This window comes from Curcuma longa, chromosome 1 (genome assembly GCF_044706935.1).
Source record: "Curcuma longa cultivar G26 ecotype Majalengka, Jawa Barat chromosome 1, ITB_CL_G26_1.1, whole genome shotgun sequence".
NCBI lineage: Eukaryota > Viridiplantae > Streptophyta > Magnoliopsida > Zingiberales > Zingiberaceae > Curcuma > Curcuma longa.
The window spans coordinates 12018188-12035300 of NC_133861.1; the positions used below are offsets into that span (position 1 = coordinate 12018188).

General features: G+C 38.1%; 1 protein-coding gene across 1 annotated transcript; it reads left to right on the forward strand.

The window, feature by feature from the left end:
- Nucleotides 1-16061: 16061 nt before the first annotated feature.
- Nucleotides 16062-16742, forward strand: LOC141833582 (zinc finger protein GIS3-like). The gene has a single exon (XM_074721096.1). It carries the CDS (start codon nucleotides 16108-16110, stop codon nucleotides 16699-16701), a length of 594 nt encoding a protein of 197 aa, XP_074577197.1. The 5' UTR covers nucleotides 16062-16107; the 3' UTR covers nucleotides 16702-16742.
- Nucleotides 16743-17113: the final 371 nt, after the last annotated feature.

Genomic DNA, 17113 nt, shown 5'->3' on the forward strand with positions numbered 1-17113 from the left:
AAAGGTGCTTCACTCTTTAATTCCTAAATTTGATTATATAGTGTCATTGAAGAAACAAAAGATTTAGATTCAATTACTATTGAAGAATTGGAGGGCTCATTACAAACCCATGAAGAAAAGATGAAAAAAAGACAAGAAGAGTCTTTGGAGCAAGTTCTCAAAGTCAAGGCTACACTAGAAAATGATGAAAGTGACCACAATTGTTTTCAAGGTCATGGTCGAGGAAGAGGCCGTGGACGAGGAAGAGGACATGGACGGCCAAAATGGACCAAGTGAGGGAAAAAGAGACAACTTTAATCAAGAAAGAAGTCAATCATCACCTAGATACTATGGAAGAGCAAGAGGAAAAGGACAAGGCTATTATCCAACTTCAAATGGAAAGGTATGACAAGTCTAAAGTTAAATGTTACACTTGCCATAAAATGGATCATTATGCTTGGAAATGTCATAATTCTATTAATGATATTAAAGAAGAGGCTCATCTTGTTGCTAACAATCAAGAATTTGATGAGTCAGCTCTATTGCTACAAATTAAGGAAGAAGAAAAAGGCGATAACAATTTATGGTATTTGGATAATGGTGCAAGCAATCATATGTGTGGGTACAAAGATAAATTTATAGAGCTTAATGAGAAAGTAAAAGGTGTTGTTTCTTTTGGAGACTCCTCAAAAATTCATATTGAAAGGAAAGGTACTATTCTCATATCTTCAAGGATGGCGGTCATAAAATAATATCAGATGTTTACTTTGTGCCAAAATTAAGGAATAACATTATAAGCTTGGGTTGACTACTTGAAAAAGGTTGTGAGATTCTTATGAAGAACAACTATCTTTGGCTTAGAGATCAAAATGCTAATTTGCTTGCTAAGGTTGTTATGTCAAAGAACAGAATGTTTACTTTGAATATTAAGACAATTGAAGCAAAGTGTTTGAAGGCTAATGTGCAAGATGAAGCATGGCAAGCACATGAGATTCAGTCATTTGAACTTTGGAGCATTAAAGGCCATGGGAGAAAAGAATATGGTGAAAGATATGCCTTGATCAACCATCCAAATCATATATGTGAAGCATGTCTTCTTGGGAAACATGCTAGGAAGAGTTTTCCAAAAGAAACTACATTCAGAGCGACAATGCAACTGGAACTTGTGCATGTAGATGTCTGTGGACCGATCCATCCTTCTTCATTTGGTAAGAGTAAATATTTTTTGCTCTTTATTAATGATTTTAGCAGAAAAACTTGGGTTTATTTTCTTAAGAAAAAATCAGAAGCTTTTAATGCTTTCAAAAGTTTCAAGACTCTTGTTGAAAAAGCGAGTGGAAAAAATATCAAAGTTCTGAGGTCTGATCGAGGAGGCGAATTCACGTCCAAAGCGTTCAATAACTTATCTAATCGCTCTCCAACGTTGAATATTAAAGATCAAACTCCTCAAGAAGCATGGAATGGAAGAAAGCCAAATGTCAAACATTTACGAGTTTTTGGGAGCATTGCATATGCTCAAGTACCGTAACAAGAGAGGTCCAAGCTTGATGATCGAAGTGTCAAATATGTCTTTATTGGATATGATTTACATTCCAAAAGCTACAAGTTATACAACCCGAGTAATAATAAAGTGGTGATAAGTCGAGATGTTGAATTTGTTGAAGAAGCATATTGAAATTGGGAAGTTCAAAAAGAGAAAACTTATAATTTTCTTCCATACTGTGGAGAAGAAGAGGATGCTATAGTGCCAATACAAAATACAACTCAACCACCTACTTTCCATGAAGACCATCCAACTGAAACACCTCAAAAGATGAGAAGTTTGGAAGATATTTATGCTGAAACTCATGAAATTAATGCTTCTATGTGTTTTTTTTTTGTAGATTCAGAACCCCTGACCTTTGAAGAAGCAGTGAAAAATGAGGATCCTCTTGCTTACACCCACTTCACCACAGAGGTATTTTGTAACTAAATATATCTTGAGAGATTCTGGAAAGCAGAACCAGAATCAATATGCAGATAAATCTGACATAGTTTCTGTACTAAACAGGGTGAGGTGGAATTTAGAAGTGTTCTATATATACCTGGAATGGCACCTCTAAATAGCGAGGATATTGTAAATCCCAAGACAAAAAATATCCACTTGTACGTCAAGCGTGTTTTCATCTCTGATGATTTTGATGGTGAACTGGTGAGCTTAAAATAAATCATTTCTTGTTTGGAGATATATGTAGTTGTATTGTTTATAAACACTTAACAATTTATATACCTCAATGTGCTGATGATTAGTCCAAATTTTCAGTTTCCTCGGTACTTGAGTTTTGTAAAGGGTGTAGTTGATTCAAATGACCTTCCTCATGTCTTACGTGAGATCCTTCAAGAAAGTCAAATTGTAAGTTGTTTATTTTTGATAAATATCTCCTAGCTGCTGTTGACTACTATTGTTGCTGTTAACAGGTAAGAATTATGCGAAAGAGACTTGTCAGGAAGACATTTGACATGATTCAAGAATTATCTGAAGCAAAGACAAAGAGGTATCTAATTGTAATGGGCAGTACTTTCATTTACTTTTGCACCATTAGTCATATGTGTCTGTTGCAGGACTATAAGAAGTTTTGGGAGCAAAATTTTGGCAAGCTTATCAAATTGGGTTGTATTGAGGACTCTCGCAAGCAATCTGACAAGCGGTTGACACCTTTGCTGGGCTTTTACTCTTCCAAGAGTGAGGAAGAATTGATTAGTTTGGATCAATATGTTGAAAATATGAGTGAGAACCAAAAGGCTATATATTACTTGGCAACACTGGCGTAGCCAGTCTTAAAAGTGCCAAGTAATTTTTTATTTATTTTGTTAAATTGAAATTTAAAAAATTAAATAATTAGTTAAATCTTACTATTTTAGCCCAGTACAATTCAAAATCCTAATTACGCCATTGCTAGAGAAATTTATTGAAAAGGATATCGAAGTAAGTATTAATTTAAATATTATATTGTTTCCATATTGAATCTTCAAGCGCTCATGTTTGATCTACATGTATTGTATCTTGTGGAATCTATTGATGAAGTTGCCATACAGAATCTACAGACATACAAAGAAAAGAAGTTTGTCGACATTAGCAAAGAAGATCTAGAGTTAGGTCAGTTTTCTCTAATATCTATGTTTCATGGAGCAACTTATATTACTTCATATTTGTAGATTATCAACTCCATCCACGCATAGCTGATTGAAATATCCATTACAGGGGATGAGGATGAGGTAAAGGAAAGAGAAGAAAAGCAAGAGTACAATCTGCTGTGACTGCATGAAACAGCAGCTCGGTGACAAGGTAGCAAAAGTCCAGGTTTCTAAGAGGCTTAGTTCCTCACCTTGTGTACTTGTTTCTGGCAAGTTTGGCCGGTCAGCAAACATGGAAAGGTATTGTCCTTTGCTTAGTTCAATTATCTTACAAATCCTAGGTTGATTTAGATGTCGTCTTTTGTTTTTTTATTATTTGTGTGGATAAAATGGTTTCATCAAAAGAAATGTTTGCCTTTCGTAGACTTATGAAAGCACAGACGCTGGGTGATACATCAAGCTTGGAATTCATGAGTGGGAGAAGAATCTTGGAAATCAATCCTGATCACCCTATTGTAAACGATCGATTTAAATGTAAGATTTTTGATGGTCTTGTAAACAATGTGGGTTCACGACTTTGTAGACTCCATTGTTGACTGTTTATTTGATTGCAGGCTGCGTGCAAGAACGACCCAAGCAACACGGAAGCAAAGAGAACTGTGGATCTACTATATGACACAGCACTGATATCCAGTGGCTACACTGTAAGCCATCTCGAGCTCTTTCTTCACTTTCCTATTGTAAGTGCTGCTGTAATCTTTGCACTCACAGTACCTTCTCCGGGCCCCTAACATTTTGAGAGATCACGACTGCAGTTCGTCTGGTTGGAATGCGCCACTAGCTGCTAAGCTCTTGGGCGCCAGGTACCGACGGGATGGAGAGGGTTTGCCGGATTTATGGCATATGAATCCGTCAATTTTGGGGGCATTTGAGCTTATTTCGAATTCCAGGAGCTTCTCCAGCGTCGCAAAGACTGTCTCTTCCTCTGATGTGGACGAGGCGGAGGCTGTCTTTACTGATGCTGATGAAGATATCTCGATAAGTGGGGAGGTGCAGCCCTTGTTTCAGTTGAAGAATAATGACGTTAGCCGAGGCAAGGACAAGGTGAAAGGGGTTATTTCTGAGATTAAGCTGAACCGTCAGTTTCAGCACTCACAGAGGGAGATACAAGGAAAAGGTGCAGCTCTACGCCAGAGACAAATAAAGATGGAGACTGAAGCTTGGGAGGCCGCAGCAAAAGAGTATAAGGAGCTCTTGATGGAAATGTGCAAGAAAAAGCTAGCCCCCAATTTGCCATACGTCAAGTCCTTGTTCTTGAACTGGTTTGAACCATTCAGGGATGAGATAGCTATAGCTGCAGAGCAGGAAAGGTGTAAGGGTCAAACAAAGCTACCATATGCTCCCTTTTTCATTCTCCTTCCAGCAGATATGATGGCAATCATCACCATGAACAAGCTTATGAGTCTTCTAATGACGGGCAGTGGAGATGGGATTGTCCGCGTAGGTCCGGCTGAGCAAGAGGTGCTAATATCTTCTTATGCTATGTTTTCATATTTTTCATATTTATTCTGCATGGACTATCTTCTGCGTTTATGGTTCTTATGCTAAATTAATTACAGGAAATAGATATTTCCATTTTATTTATTTATTTATTTTTGTCCATTGACTATCTGCAATATTTATGGTTCTTATGCTAAATTAATCTCAAGAACTAGATGACCCTCGTCTGTTGCATATTCCTTCTGGAAAATTGGAATCCTAACCTGTTCAATTGGTTGTTGAACATATTGAGCATCTTATTTAATAAAACTAAATTATTAGCAAATCTTAGTTAATATAAGAGCATGGAGTATCAGTATCACTGAGGAAGAGTTCTAGGAATTGTTCTTCTTATTAAAGGCCCAGTCTTTTCTAAATAAACGTTTGTCATCATTTTGAAGCAATCATAAGATCATATTGCCTATTTTAAAAATTTCTTAACCTAGTCTCTGATCCTACAAAGGTTGAACATTCAAATCTTTCCATTTTTGACACAGTAAATTTCTATTCTATTTTATGCAAATAAAATAATTGCATTTACTTATCGACTATTAACTGGGCTTGGAAGAACTGAGACTAAAAATTTAGCAAGTTCCACAATCAGATTCCCCTATCATAGGGCATCACTTTAATTAATTTGTGTGGGACAAGTAGCCAACTGACTCTGCATTTCATCTTGCGGATATGCTAGTTTTTGGTACTTATAAATGAGACCGGAGCTTCAACCAGTCAAAAGTCTCAGCAAGAAATTCAAATTGATCTTAAGAAGAATGTGGTAGATATATATTTTTTTTAGCAAACTCAAACAAAAGCTTAATATTCAAAACGTATGATATGCAAAGAATTTATTTTGAAAAATAAATCACAGGAACCTAAAAAAAACCTGGCAATCCTCATAACCCCTTGACTGCTGCTGCTTAGGGGTGGGAAAAAATACCGAATTTTCGGTATACCGCACATACCATACCGATATTTACCGTCCATATCGAAAATTTTGATATACCGAAAATTTCGGTACGGTATAATACCGTACCGAATTTTTCGGTATCGGTATCGATATGAAATTATAATTTTTTGGTATTTCGGTATATACCGAAACACCTATTATATATCCTCTTATAAATTATTTATTATTTTTAAAATTGATATTGGGTACGGTATTTCGGTATGATCGGTATACCGAACATTTTTATACGATCGATATGATCAGTATGATCGGTCGGTTGGTCGGTATTTCGGTATGATCGGTATGATCGGTATACCGAACATTTTGATCGGTATGCATTTTATACTATACTGAAAATTCGGTATACCGAATTTTCGGTATACCGAAATTCCGGTATACCGAATTTTTGGTATGGTAACGGTATAGGTTTTTTTTATGCCGAAATTTTCGGTACGGTATACGATATCGTATGTAAAATTCGGTATACCGTACCGACCCAGCCCTACTGCTGCTACTCTTCCTTGTTGCGGCGCTTGTTGTTGCGGCGCTTCTTGTTGTTGCACTAGTTGTTGTTGTGCTTGTTGCAATTGTGCTTGCAGCTGTTGAACTTGCAGATTCGCTTGCACTTGTTGCAATTGAGCTTGCAGAACTTGAACTTGCATATCCGATAGCTGAAGTCGCACTTCCATATCTTGGATACGATTGGTCAAGTCTTGAATCACTTGCTGGAAACACTTCCGCTGCAAGTCTAGTTCATCACGCAGTTCTTGAATGCTTCTAGTGTCTGATCCTACAAAGGTTGAACATTCAAATCTTTCCATTTTTGACACAGTAAATTTGTATTCTATTTTATGCAAATAAAATAATTGCATTTACTTATCGACTATTTAGGGGTGGGAAAAAATACCGAATTTTCGGTATACCGCACATACCATACCGATATTTACCGTCCATACCGAAAATTTCGATATACCGAAAATTTCGGTACGGTATAATACCGTACCGAATTTTTCGGTATCGGTATCGGTATGAAATTATAATTTTTCGGTATTTCGGTATATACCGAAACACCTATTATATATCCTCTTATAAATTATTTATTATTTTTAAAATTGATATTGGGTACGGTATTTCGGTATGATCGGTATACCGAACATTTTTATACGATCGGTATGATCAGTATGATCGGTCGGTTGGTCGGTATTTCGGTATGATCGGTATGATCGGTATACCGAACATTTTGATCGGTATGCATTTTATACTATACTGAAAATTCGGTATACCGAATTTTCGGTATACCGAAATTCCGGTATACCGAATTTTCGGTATGGTAACGGTATAGGTTTTTTTTATGCCGAAATTTTCGGTACGGTATACGGTATCGTATGTAAAATTCAATATACCGTACCGACCCAGCCCTAGGTCTCAGCAAGAAATTCAAATTGATCTTAAGAAGAATGTGGTAGATATATTTTTTTTAGCAAACTCAAACAAAAGCTTAATATTCGAAACGTATGATATGCAAAGAATTTATTTTGAAAAATAAATCACAGGAACCTAAAAAAAACCTGGCAATCCTCATAACCCCTTGACTGCTGCTGCTTAGGGGTGGGAAAAAATACCAAATTTTCGGTATACCGCACATACCATACCGATATTTACCGTCCATATCGAAAATTTCGATATACCAAAAATTTCGGTACGGTATAATACCGTACCGAATTTTTCGGTATCGGTATCGGTATGAAATTATAATTTTTCGGTATTTCGGTATATACCGAAACACCTATTATATATCCTCTTATAAATTATTTATTATTTTTAAAATTGATATTGGGTACGGTATTTCGGTATGATCGGTATACCGAACATTTTTATACGATCGATATGATCAGTATGATCGGTCGGTTAGTCGGTATTTCGGTATGATCGGTATGATCGGTATACCGAACATTTTGATCGGTATGCATTTTATACTATACTGAAAATTCGGTATACCGAATTTTCGGTATACCAAAATTCCGGTATACCGAATTTTCGGTATGGTAACGGTATAGGTTTTTTTTATGCCGAAATTTTCGATACGGTATACGGTATCGTATGTAAAATTCGGTATACCGTACCGACCCAGCCCTACTGCTGCTACTCTTCCTTGTTGCGGCGCTTGTTGTTGCGGCGCTTCTTGTTGTTGCACTAGTTGTTGTTGTGCTTGTTGCAATTGTGCTTGCAGCTGTTGAACTTGCAGATTCGCTTGCACTTGTTGCAATTGAGCTTGCAGAACTTGAACTTGCATATCCGATAGCTGAAGTCGCACTTCCATATCTTGGATACGATTGGTCAAGTCTTGAATCACTTGCTGGAAACACTTCCGCTGCAAGTCTAGTTCATCACGCAGTTCTTGAATGCTTCTAGTGTCTGATCCTACAAAGGTTGAACATTCAAATCTTTCCATTTTTGACACAGTAAATTTGTATTCTATTTTATGCAAATAAAATAATTGCATTTACTTATCGACTATTTAGGGGTGGGAAAAAATACTGAATTTTCGGTATACCGCACATACCATACCGATATTTACCGTCCATACCGAAAATTTCGATATACCGAAAATTTCGGTACGGTATAATACCGTACCGAATTTTTCGGTATCGGTATCGGTATGAAATTATAATTTTTCGGTATTTCGGTATATACCGAAACACCTATTATATATCCTCTTATAAATTATTTATTATTTTTAAAATTGATATTGGGTACGGTATTTCGGTATGATCGGTATACCGAACATTTTTATACGATCGGTATGATCAGTATGATCGGTCGGGTCGGTATTTCGGTATGATCGGTATGATCGGTATACCGAACATTTTGATCGGTATGCATTTTATACTATACTGAAAATTCGGTATACCGAATTTTCGGTATACCGAAATTCCGGTATACCGAATTTTCGGTATGGTAACGGTATAGGTTTTTTTTATGCCAAAATTTTCGGTACGGTATACGGTATCGTATGTAAAATTCGGTATACCGTACCGACCCAGCCCTACTGCTGCTACTCTTCCTTGTTGCGGCGCTTGTTGTTGCGGCGCTTGTTGTTGCGGCGCTTCTTGTTGTTGCACTATTTGTTGTTGTGCTTGTTGCAATTGTGCTTGCAGCTGTTGAACTTGCAGATTCGCTTGCACTTGTTGCAATTGAGCTTGCAGAACTTGAACTTGCATATCCGATAGCTGAAGTCGCACTTCCATATCTTGGATACGATTGGTCAAGTCTTGAATCACTTGCTGGAAACACTTCCGCTGCAAGTCTAGTTCATCACGCAGTTCTTGAATGCTTCTAGTGTCTGATCCTACAAAGGTTGAACATTCAAATCTTTCCATTTTTGACACAGTAAATTTGTATTCTATTTTATGCAAATAAAATAATTGCATTTACTTATCGACTAAAAATAATCACCAGTACCTAGAATCCAGCATACAATGTACAAAACACAGTCCATTTTATAGCCAATATAATTGACAATATTTTACAAAGATGGATTCTTTAATGATATAAAATTTCTGTCACAGATTAACCTTTCAGTATGTAGATAATATCATGCATATGTATATAACCTTAAATTTATGTATTTGGAAATGCTAGATAAAGGATGGACAAGATCACAGGAATGGAGAATAGTCCAACATCTTTTCAATGTTAGTATCTCTGTGCATGAAGATAGAATACAGAATGCATTACTTCCAGTTAATGTACTTAGCTCCAGTCATAAAAAACATAAATTTAACAACAAAAAAAAGGAATTTTCTGAACTTAGCAAAAATGTGAGGGGGAAGGATTATACGAACATACGAGAAATGGACTGCCCGATTGCTTCCCAGTTTGTGGGTCCCAGCTAAGAATTTCACCAGCCTTGCTACCACTTATTACAAGATGTTGACCATCTGGTGACCATGAAATACAAAGGACCCAATTCTTATGACCTAAAATAGTGTAACAAGATTGTGTTACTAATTTTCAAATAAAAATTAAAGGTACTCAAGTTCCAAATAAATGAACACCTTCATTCAATTCTTTATGCAACCAACTTACAAATCAAGATTTCAAAGAAGATAATCGTCAAACAAAATAAAGATAAACAACCACAATTGTCATCTTCATTTATCCAGAAGGGCACCTAAGGTAATTGGACACTATTCCCTGTTTTGAATATATTTTTTTCATAGCAAATGTTTATGGCTTGAAATCTAAAAGGACATTGTACAAAAATTAAACCAAGATACAGCCAATGTCACAAGATGTTCTAGGTTCTGTCCATGGTTAAGGACTTCCTGTTTCAGGCACAAATAGAAGGATGCAAGCAGCATAGCGATATTAACTTCTTTTGGTACTAAATTTTCATAGTTGCATTATGTACATCAGATGAGGACACATAAACTAAGATGTCTCGCATCAAATATTAACCTGAGCAGGTGAACATAGGGGTCTGAGTACTAAGATCCCACAATCTTACAGTTGTATCACCCGAACCACTCGCCAAGTGTCGTCCGTCAGGGCTGAACGAAACAGATAGCACGGCTTCCGTATGACCTGAATAAAAAAAATAGCATGATTAGTGGTTAAGGTGTATGCAAGATAAGAGTAAGATAAAGGTAAGTTCTTAAGCAATTTCTTGTAACAAATATTTATGTCAAATAACGGCATATTGGCATGTTATAGGCACTATGGTTGACCTTTGTTAATGAAAGCATTCAAAATATGAGCATGATAGACTTAACCAAGAGAAATTTCAGTATAAAATATTAATCAGCGGTATCTAAATATTCAGCACGCTATGAAAAATCAATGAATCAGGTAGAAAGAACATGAGGATGGAAATTCAGATGGTGAACAAGCGATCAATTCCTGCCTGTATCGCATAATTGCACAGTATAAATGAGACATGATCATCCTTTTTTTATGGTGGTCTTTATTGAACACTGTTCAATTTTTCAGGATTGGCCAAAAAACTGTCAGAGCCTTACCTGGAGAAACCTTCAGATACTTCAAAAAAGAGAATAACTTCCCTTAGTTGTTAAACCAATAGATCAGGACAACAATAAGTTTTCACTGGTCCCGACAGAGTAAACACTCCTCCAAGTTCCCAATGAGAATTTCCTTTAAAAAAGTGTTTCTGACGAGGACATCAAGCGTATCCAAAGAGGATTGTTGTTTAATTTTTAACCATAAAATGACAAGTCAGTCACAAAAATTTGGGATTGGTTGTATGGACCTTATTCATCAAAAAGATCATATCAGTATAACCTGTATTCCAGAAAACTATACATAATCTGCAAGCAATCAGTTAAAAATCAGATCAAGAGATCAAGCATGGTTTTTCGTATTATTTGAACACTAATCCCATTTGCACCACAGCTTTCAAAAATTTGTTAAAGATTGGTAACAAACCAGCTATAGTTGCAGAGCATCGATTGACTGGCCGGATTCTGAATAAAGCTTGAGGTTGGTAAACTATTCGTAGTACCTTCTCCACAGAAACTACAAGAAAGTAAATTTTTAACGGAAAACTATTGATCACAAATTGTTCAAAAAAGAATGGCGAACATATTTACAAAGAAGCTTCTGCAGGTAAGAACTGAGTTGAACAACAAGCTCTTGGTCTGATATGTAAAATGCGTAAGGCATCTTTTCCACCTAATGAATAAAAAACAGAGTGAGTTTCCATGTCAGAGAATAGTTGAATAGGTTTTCAAAACACGATTATGTGACCAATGGAGGAAATCAACCAACAAATCCATAATGAAAATAACAAAGGTTGCATCTAAATCAAAGGTTGCTGCATTTTCAACATACATTATTTAGAAGTTTGTTGACTATTTACTGGAGTTGTGGTGGACCAACATTCTGAGGAAGATAAAGTGGAGCACCAAGAGGCTCTCCTTCAGGGTCAGTCAGAAGGCACATTACACTATTATTGTTGCTTACTTCTCTCTCAACATCCATCACTTCCATCTCTTAATAAAATCAGTATCAAAAGATTGTAACCTGGCAAAAGAAAGAAATCATTATCTCTTAAAATTCAATTACAATGAAACCTGACAAGTTTTTTTCCCAAGTAAAGAGAAAATTATGTTTTATTTTGGATGACACAAAGCCAGATTGAACCATTAAATTTGAAAAAATTTGGATGCAACAGTTAAACTCCATGAAACCATTCAATGTTCGACGAGTGTTTCTCGTGATTTGGATACCAATTAAGCCAAACGACTAGATCCCAGTTCATAAGTGGTAAAGTGCCAACGTCAATGTTGTGATAGTCTTATGTATTACTTTTATTATACCTAGGGGTGGGAAAAAATACCGAATTTTTGGTATACCGCAGATACCATACCGATATTTACCGTCCATATCGAAAATTTCGGTATACCGAAAATTTCGGTACGGTATAATACCGTACCGAATTTTTCGGTATCGGTATCGGTATGAAATTATTATTTTTCGATATTTCGGTATACCAACATTTTCGGTATAATACAGTACCGAAATTATCAGTAAACCAAAATTTTCAGTATTTTCGGTGTAATATACCGAAAATTTGGTATATTCGGTATACCGAAATTTTCGATATGGTAACGGTATAGATATTTTTATGCCAAAATTTTCGGTACGGTATATGGTATCGTATGCAAAATTTGGTATACCGTATCGACCCAGCCCTAATTATACCACATGTCAAGTTACAAATCATGTCTTTCACTACAAGGGGAAGACTCTTATCAGGCCGACGGAAGGATGATGGCGATAGCTGCGCCGGGATAGCACAGGGAACAGAGAAGGCGAATGGAGATGGAATCGAGCGCTCGCGGTGAAGAATGGAATTATCGGTCAGGACCGAAGGGTTATTTGCGAATTACCTCAAGTTTTGAAATAATCTCAACATTTTTTTAAAATGTGATAATAAACATATAAGGACATACAAAAAAAATGATAAATCTTAGTTAGCCTCATTGACTATCTCTGAGGGTGACCGATCTGATCCTATGAAAGTTTTCTATCGATCACGAAAGGGAAGTGCATGCAGTGGTCAACCCAGACGCCCAGTATCCTTTGATTGTGTTCCTCATTTGAAGAAAAATTCCTGCAAATACGTCATGGCCGAGGATCGAACCACAGATGCCTGAATGACAACCTAGATGTCCTATCGCGACACTATTGCCCTGGGGACCATACAAGGACATTATTTTGAGGCGTTTAATATTTATGCTCCTAGTCTACATTAAAATATATAATAATATAGGTTTTATATTAAGCAATGATAGACTGCATGAAAATCCAGTATGAAAATCCAACATGACATACACAAGGCATGGAGGTGGAACCCACTGCATGTAGGTGGGACCCAACTCCTTGTACTCGTATTTCACGATGACGGCGCCAACCCTCGCTGCATATTTCTTCGATGATAGAGAGATAATTACTTCTTCTTCTCCTCCGAGGACAAGAACAGGGACTTATTTCAAAGAGCATACATTATCTTTTTTAGGATTTTTCATATTTCAATTTCTATATGCAATATTAACAAAAAATTTTAAGAAAAATCTTACATTCATAGGTTTGATGAGCTATATATATATATATATATATATATATATTCACATGTACATTTATTTTTAAAAGGAATAGTATTTTTATAATTTTATATATTTAATCTTTATTTTCCTTCTTTTCCTTCAAACAAAGTAACACATATTATTAATGAACTTTCCTTCCTTTCCATACGAAGAACATAAATATTTTACTTCCCCTCTCTTTTCCTTCCTTTCCTTCCCTACCCTACCTCTTCCATTAATAATGAATCTTCTATCGCTCCATCCAAATAGAGCATAGGGGTTCACCACATGAACCCTAACTCAGTCAACATAGGAGTTATGCAGTATAATCCGGGACATAGCTAGGTTTTACGTGGAGTGTCAATTGCCAAGCCAACTTAACTAGTTGAGTTGTTGACCACTTGAGAAATCTTCCTAATAAAGATTGACCTTCCTCGAAAAGTGTTTGCAACAAAGGCTTACATCCCGATGAGTCTTCCCAACAAAAGAAGACCTCCCCCAAGGAGTATCTTCCGAACAAAGATTGACTACTTCCTGAAAAGTCTTTCCAACAAATGCATACCTCCTGAGTAGTCTTTCTATAACAAAGACCTACTTCCTAACGAATCTTTCTAACAAAGGTTAACCTCTCCCAAGGAGTCTTCCCAACAAAGTCCTACTTTCATAGGAGTCTTCCAAACAAATACCAACTCCCTCCGAGGAGTCTTCCTAATAAAAACAACCCTCTTCTGAGGAGTCTTCCCAATAAAGGTCTGTCTCTCAAGAAGTTTTTTCAATAAAGACCTACCTCCTGAGAAATTTCTCCAATAAAGATCGGCCTCCCGAGTAGTCTTTCTAATAAAAACTCATCTCAACTCAGCTCGATCATGTCAACCTCATCCATGTCAACCTCTTCAGCTCAACCACCTTAGGTTGGTCATGCCAACCTCTTTAGCTCGATCGCCTTAGCTCTTTAGCTCAACCATGTTAACCTCTTCAACTCGGCCATGCTGACCTCTTTAATTCGGCTGCCTCAACTCGGCCATATTGACCTCGATCTTAGGATCAATGACCTTAGCTCGTCTATGTCATCCTCTCAAGAGCGTAATAATGGCTAAATCTTCTGGACATGGGATGATGTGACATGCAGAGTGTAACGGGGGACACCTCCATACCTATGTGTGGCGTCCCATTGGTTAGGACGTAGTGGATGGACACCATGATACTAACCTCCCAAAACATGACGATGAAACGTCTCCATACCAATACATAGCGTCCCTTCAGGGTCTATCTCTCACTTAGAGAGAATGTATCAAGGCAAGTCATTTTTGTGGGTGAAGACACACATCAACCATTTCTTCAATCTTCTTGTTGTCCCCGGGGCAATGGTGCAACGGTAAGACATTCAGGTTGTGACTCAGGGACCTACGGTTCGATCCCCATCTACAGTGTATTTGTAGAAATTTTCCTCCAAATGGAAAACGTAATCAAAGGATCCGATTTACCCTGGTGGCCAATGGGAAATTTTTATGGGATCGGGTCGGTCACCCCAGGGAATGAGTGAGACTGACTGAGATTTATCATTTTTTTCAATCTTCTTGCTACTTTTCTACTGGCCATTTTTCTATCTTTAGACGTCTAACTTCAACTTTAGAGTGGTTGAATCAAGGTCTATTTTGATATCCATTTTAATTCTCATTGAATTTTATAGAGATTCACATAATTTATTCTTCACGTGATGATCGAGAGCTCTCCAACTTAGGAAGATCATCTACCGATGATCCTCCCCTCCCAATCTCAGGTTGGTGTACATATTTCCAGACGTGGTCATCTGAGTCTTACATTGACTCCATGCGGTCTATCCAAGACGAGCCACGTTGACCGTTCAGATTAATCACATGCCAAAGCTACCCTCACTTGGCATGTGATTATTGCTTGCTTAATTACTTTTCTGACGATTTGGGAAAATAACTGGCTCGTCGCCACTTTTTTTTTTGTGATTTTTGATTATTTTGACCTCTTATTTCCTCAGAAATGGGAGAAACGCACGCACTGAGCTCAGAATGATCAGCCGTATTAATTATATTGCAATTGAGAAATGTCTACCGTAGCAACGTCAGTTGCTGTTTATTCAGTGGTAAACTGAAAATTGATCACTTACGTTACGTAGAGACTTGGACGACGGCTTAGCTTATGGATTTGAACATTAACAAATTAGACACGTATATACCTGAAGACAAAATTTCTAATCAGCAGCTCTTCGACTCAACCGCCTCAACCAGCGTCAAGTGTCGATCCCCAACACGACCATTCTACAGATTGAGACAAGTATCAGGAAATCGTGGAAACTGGTACTGAAACTGATTGCCACCGGTCCTGCATCTGCTTCCTTCACTATCGCTGCTCGTGTCCTTGAATAGTCCTCTCAACCTTTTACCCGTCCGGCCTTCTTATTGATTATATTTTATCAATCCGACACTCAATATCTAACTTGCAGTGTTTTGTTTAGGCAACGCGAGGCGCACTTCTCAGCTCCAAAATGAACAGCAGTGGCAGACTTGTGGACTCTCCATCTCCCCAAGTGAAGCAGTAATATAATCTCTCTCACAAAGATTTGACAGAGTGGAGGAATGATCTAACTTTTAAGAAAGATAAGAACATGTTACCTCAACCAATCATGCTCGCTCCCGTGGATTACAGCATTGATTAACGATTGATTATAAACACCATTCATCTATATGTCGCACCAACTCTGCCCTTTTCCCACTCGATCATGGAACATAACCTCTACCTACGTAATTACTCCACTTTTAACTTTAATTCTCTTATATAAAGACCCAACAAATACTTGCACCATTAAATTCCTTTCTCCCTCTCTATTGCTCGATCTGTGATCTCAGATGAAACAGAGGTGATATTGTAGCGGGAGGAGGGAGATTGAATATGGAGGAGAAGGCCTCAACTAGCCCAAGGATAAGGCTGTTCGGGGTCCATGTGTCGGAGAACGACAGTGTCTCCGGCGAGGAGAGCAGTCCCACCTCGGCGGCGGCCAGCGAGGGGAGGAAGTACGAGTGCCAGTACTGCTTCCGCGAGTTCGCCAACTCGCAGGCTTTGGGCGGTCACCAGAATGCGCACAAGAAGGAGAGGCAACACCTGAAGCGCCTCCAGCTGCGGCAGCAGCACCTTGCTGCCTCCGGCCGCCGCTCGCCTCCCGCGGCCGGGAACTACTACTGCCAGAGCATCGCCGCGGCCTTCGGGATACCGCCTCCTCCGCAGCCGGTGGAACCCTCGGCCAACTGGGCCTACTACGCCAACTGCGCGACCTCGCCGGTTCATCACCTGTCGCGCGGCTGCCTCGTGCCGCGCTCTTTGCCTGCTAACTGCGCGTACGCCGGTGACGGCGGCGGTAGGTTGTACAGGGACGGCTGCGTGATAGAAGGGTCCGCCGCTTTCGCCACGTCGACGCCGGAGGAGGAATCGGCGGAGGACGCGTACGGGTTGAACCTGCGACTCAGCCTTGCCCCTGCCGGTTCATGATCCAAATTCATCAACTCCTTCGAGCAAATCATATACCTTTATATATGGTGAATTTTATCGTAACATTTCTGATGAATTCTGTAAATTTGCGACTTCTGAAAAAATCCCATCATGTCAAGTTTCACTCAATAATTTCTCGAACAGAGTTCTTTCTAGTGCGACAGCGAGGAATTATTTATTATCAGGAATCAAAAAGGCACATCAAGAATCCCAACTTTGATCATGATTTTGTTTGCTTCTCAAAAGTTTGTGAAGACTCAGTCTGAACAGATGCGCAAGGAAAAATCCCCTGGAATAGGTCATCTTTGAGATGCGTATCTCTTAATTAGTTTAATACTTTATGACCTCTTGTTCATATATAGGTAGCTGTTTTCTTGCTGAGTTAGGTTTAAGATCTGCATGATGTATCATG

What these genes read in the sequence shown, in the direction of transcription:
- LOC141833582 (XM_074721096.1), top strand. Translation starts at nt 16,108, where the DNA reads ATGGAGGAGAAGGCCTCAACTAGCCCAAGGATAAGGCTGTTCGGGGTC.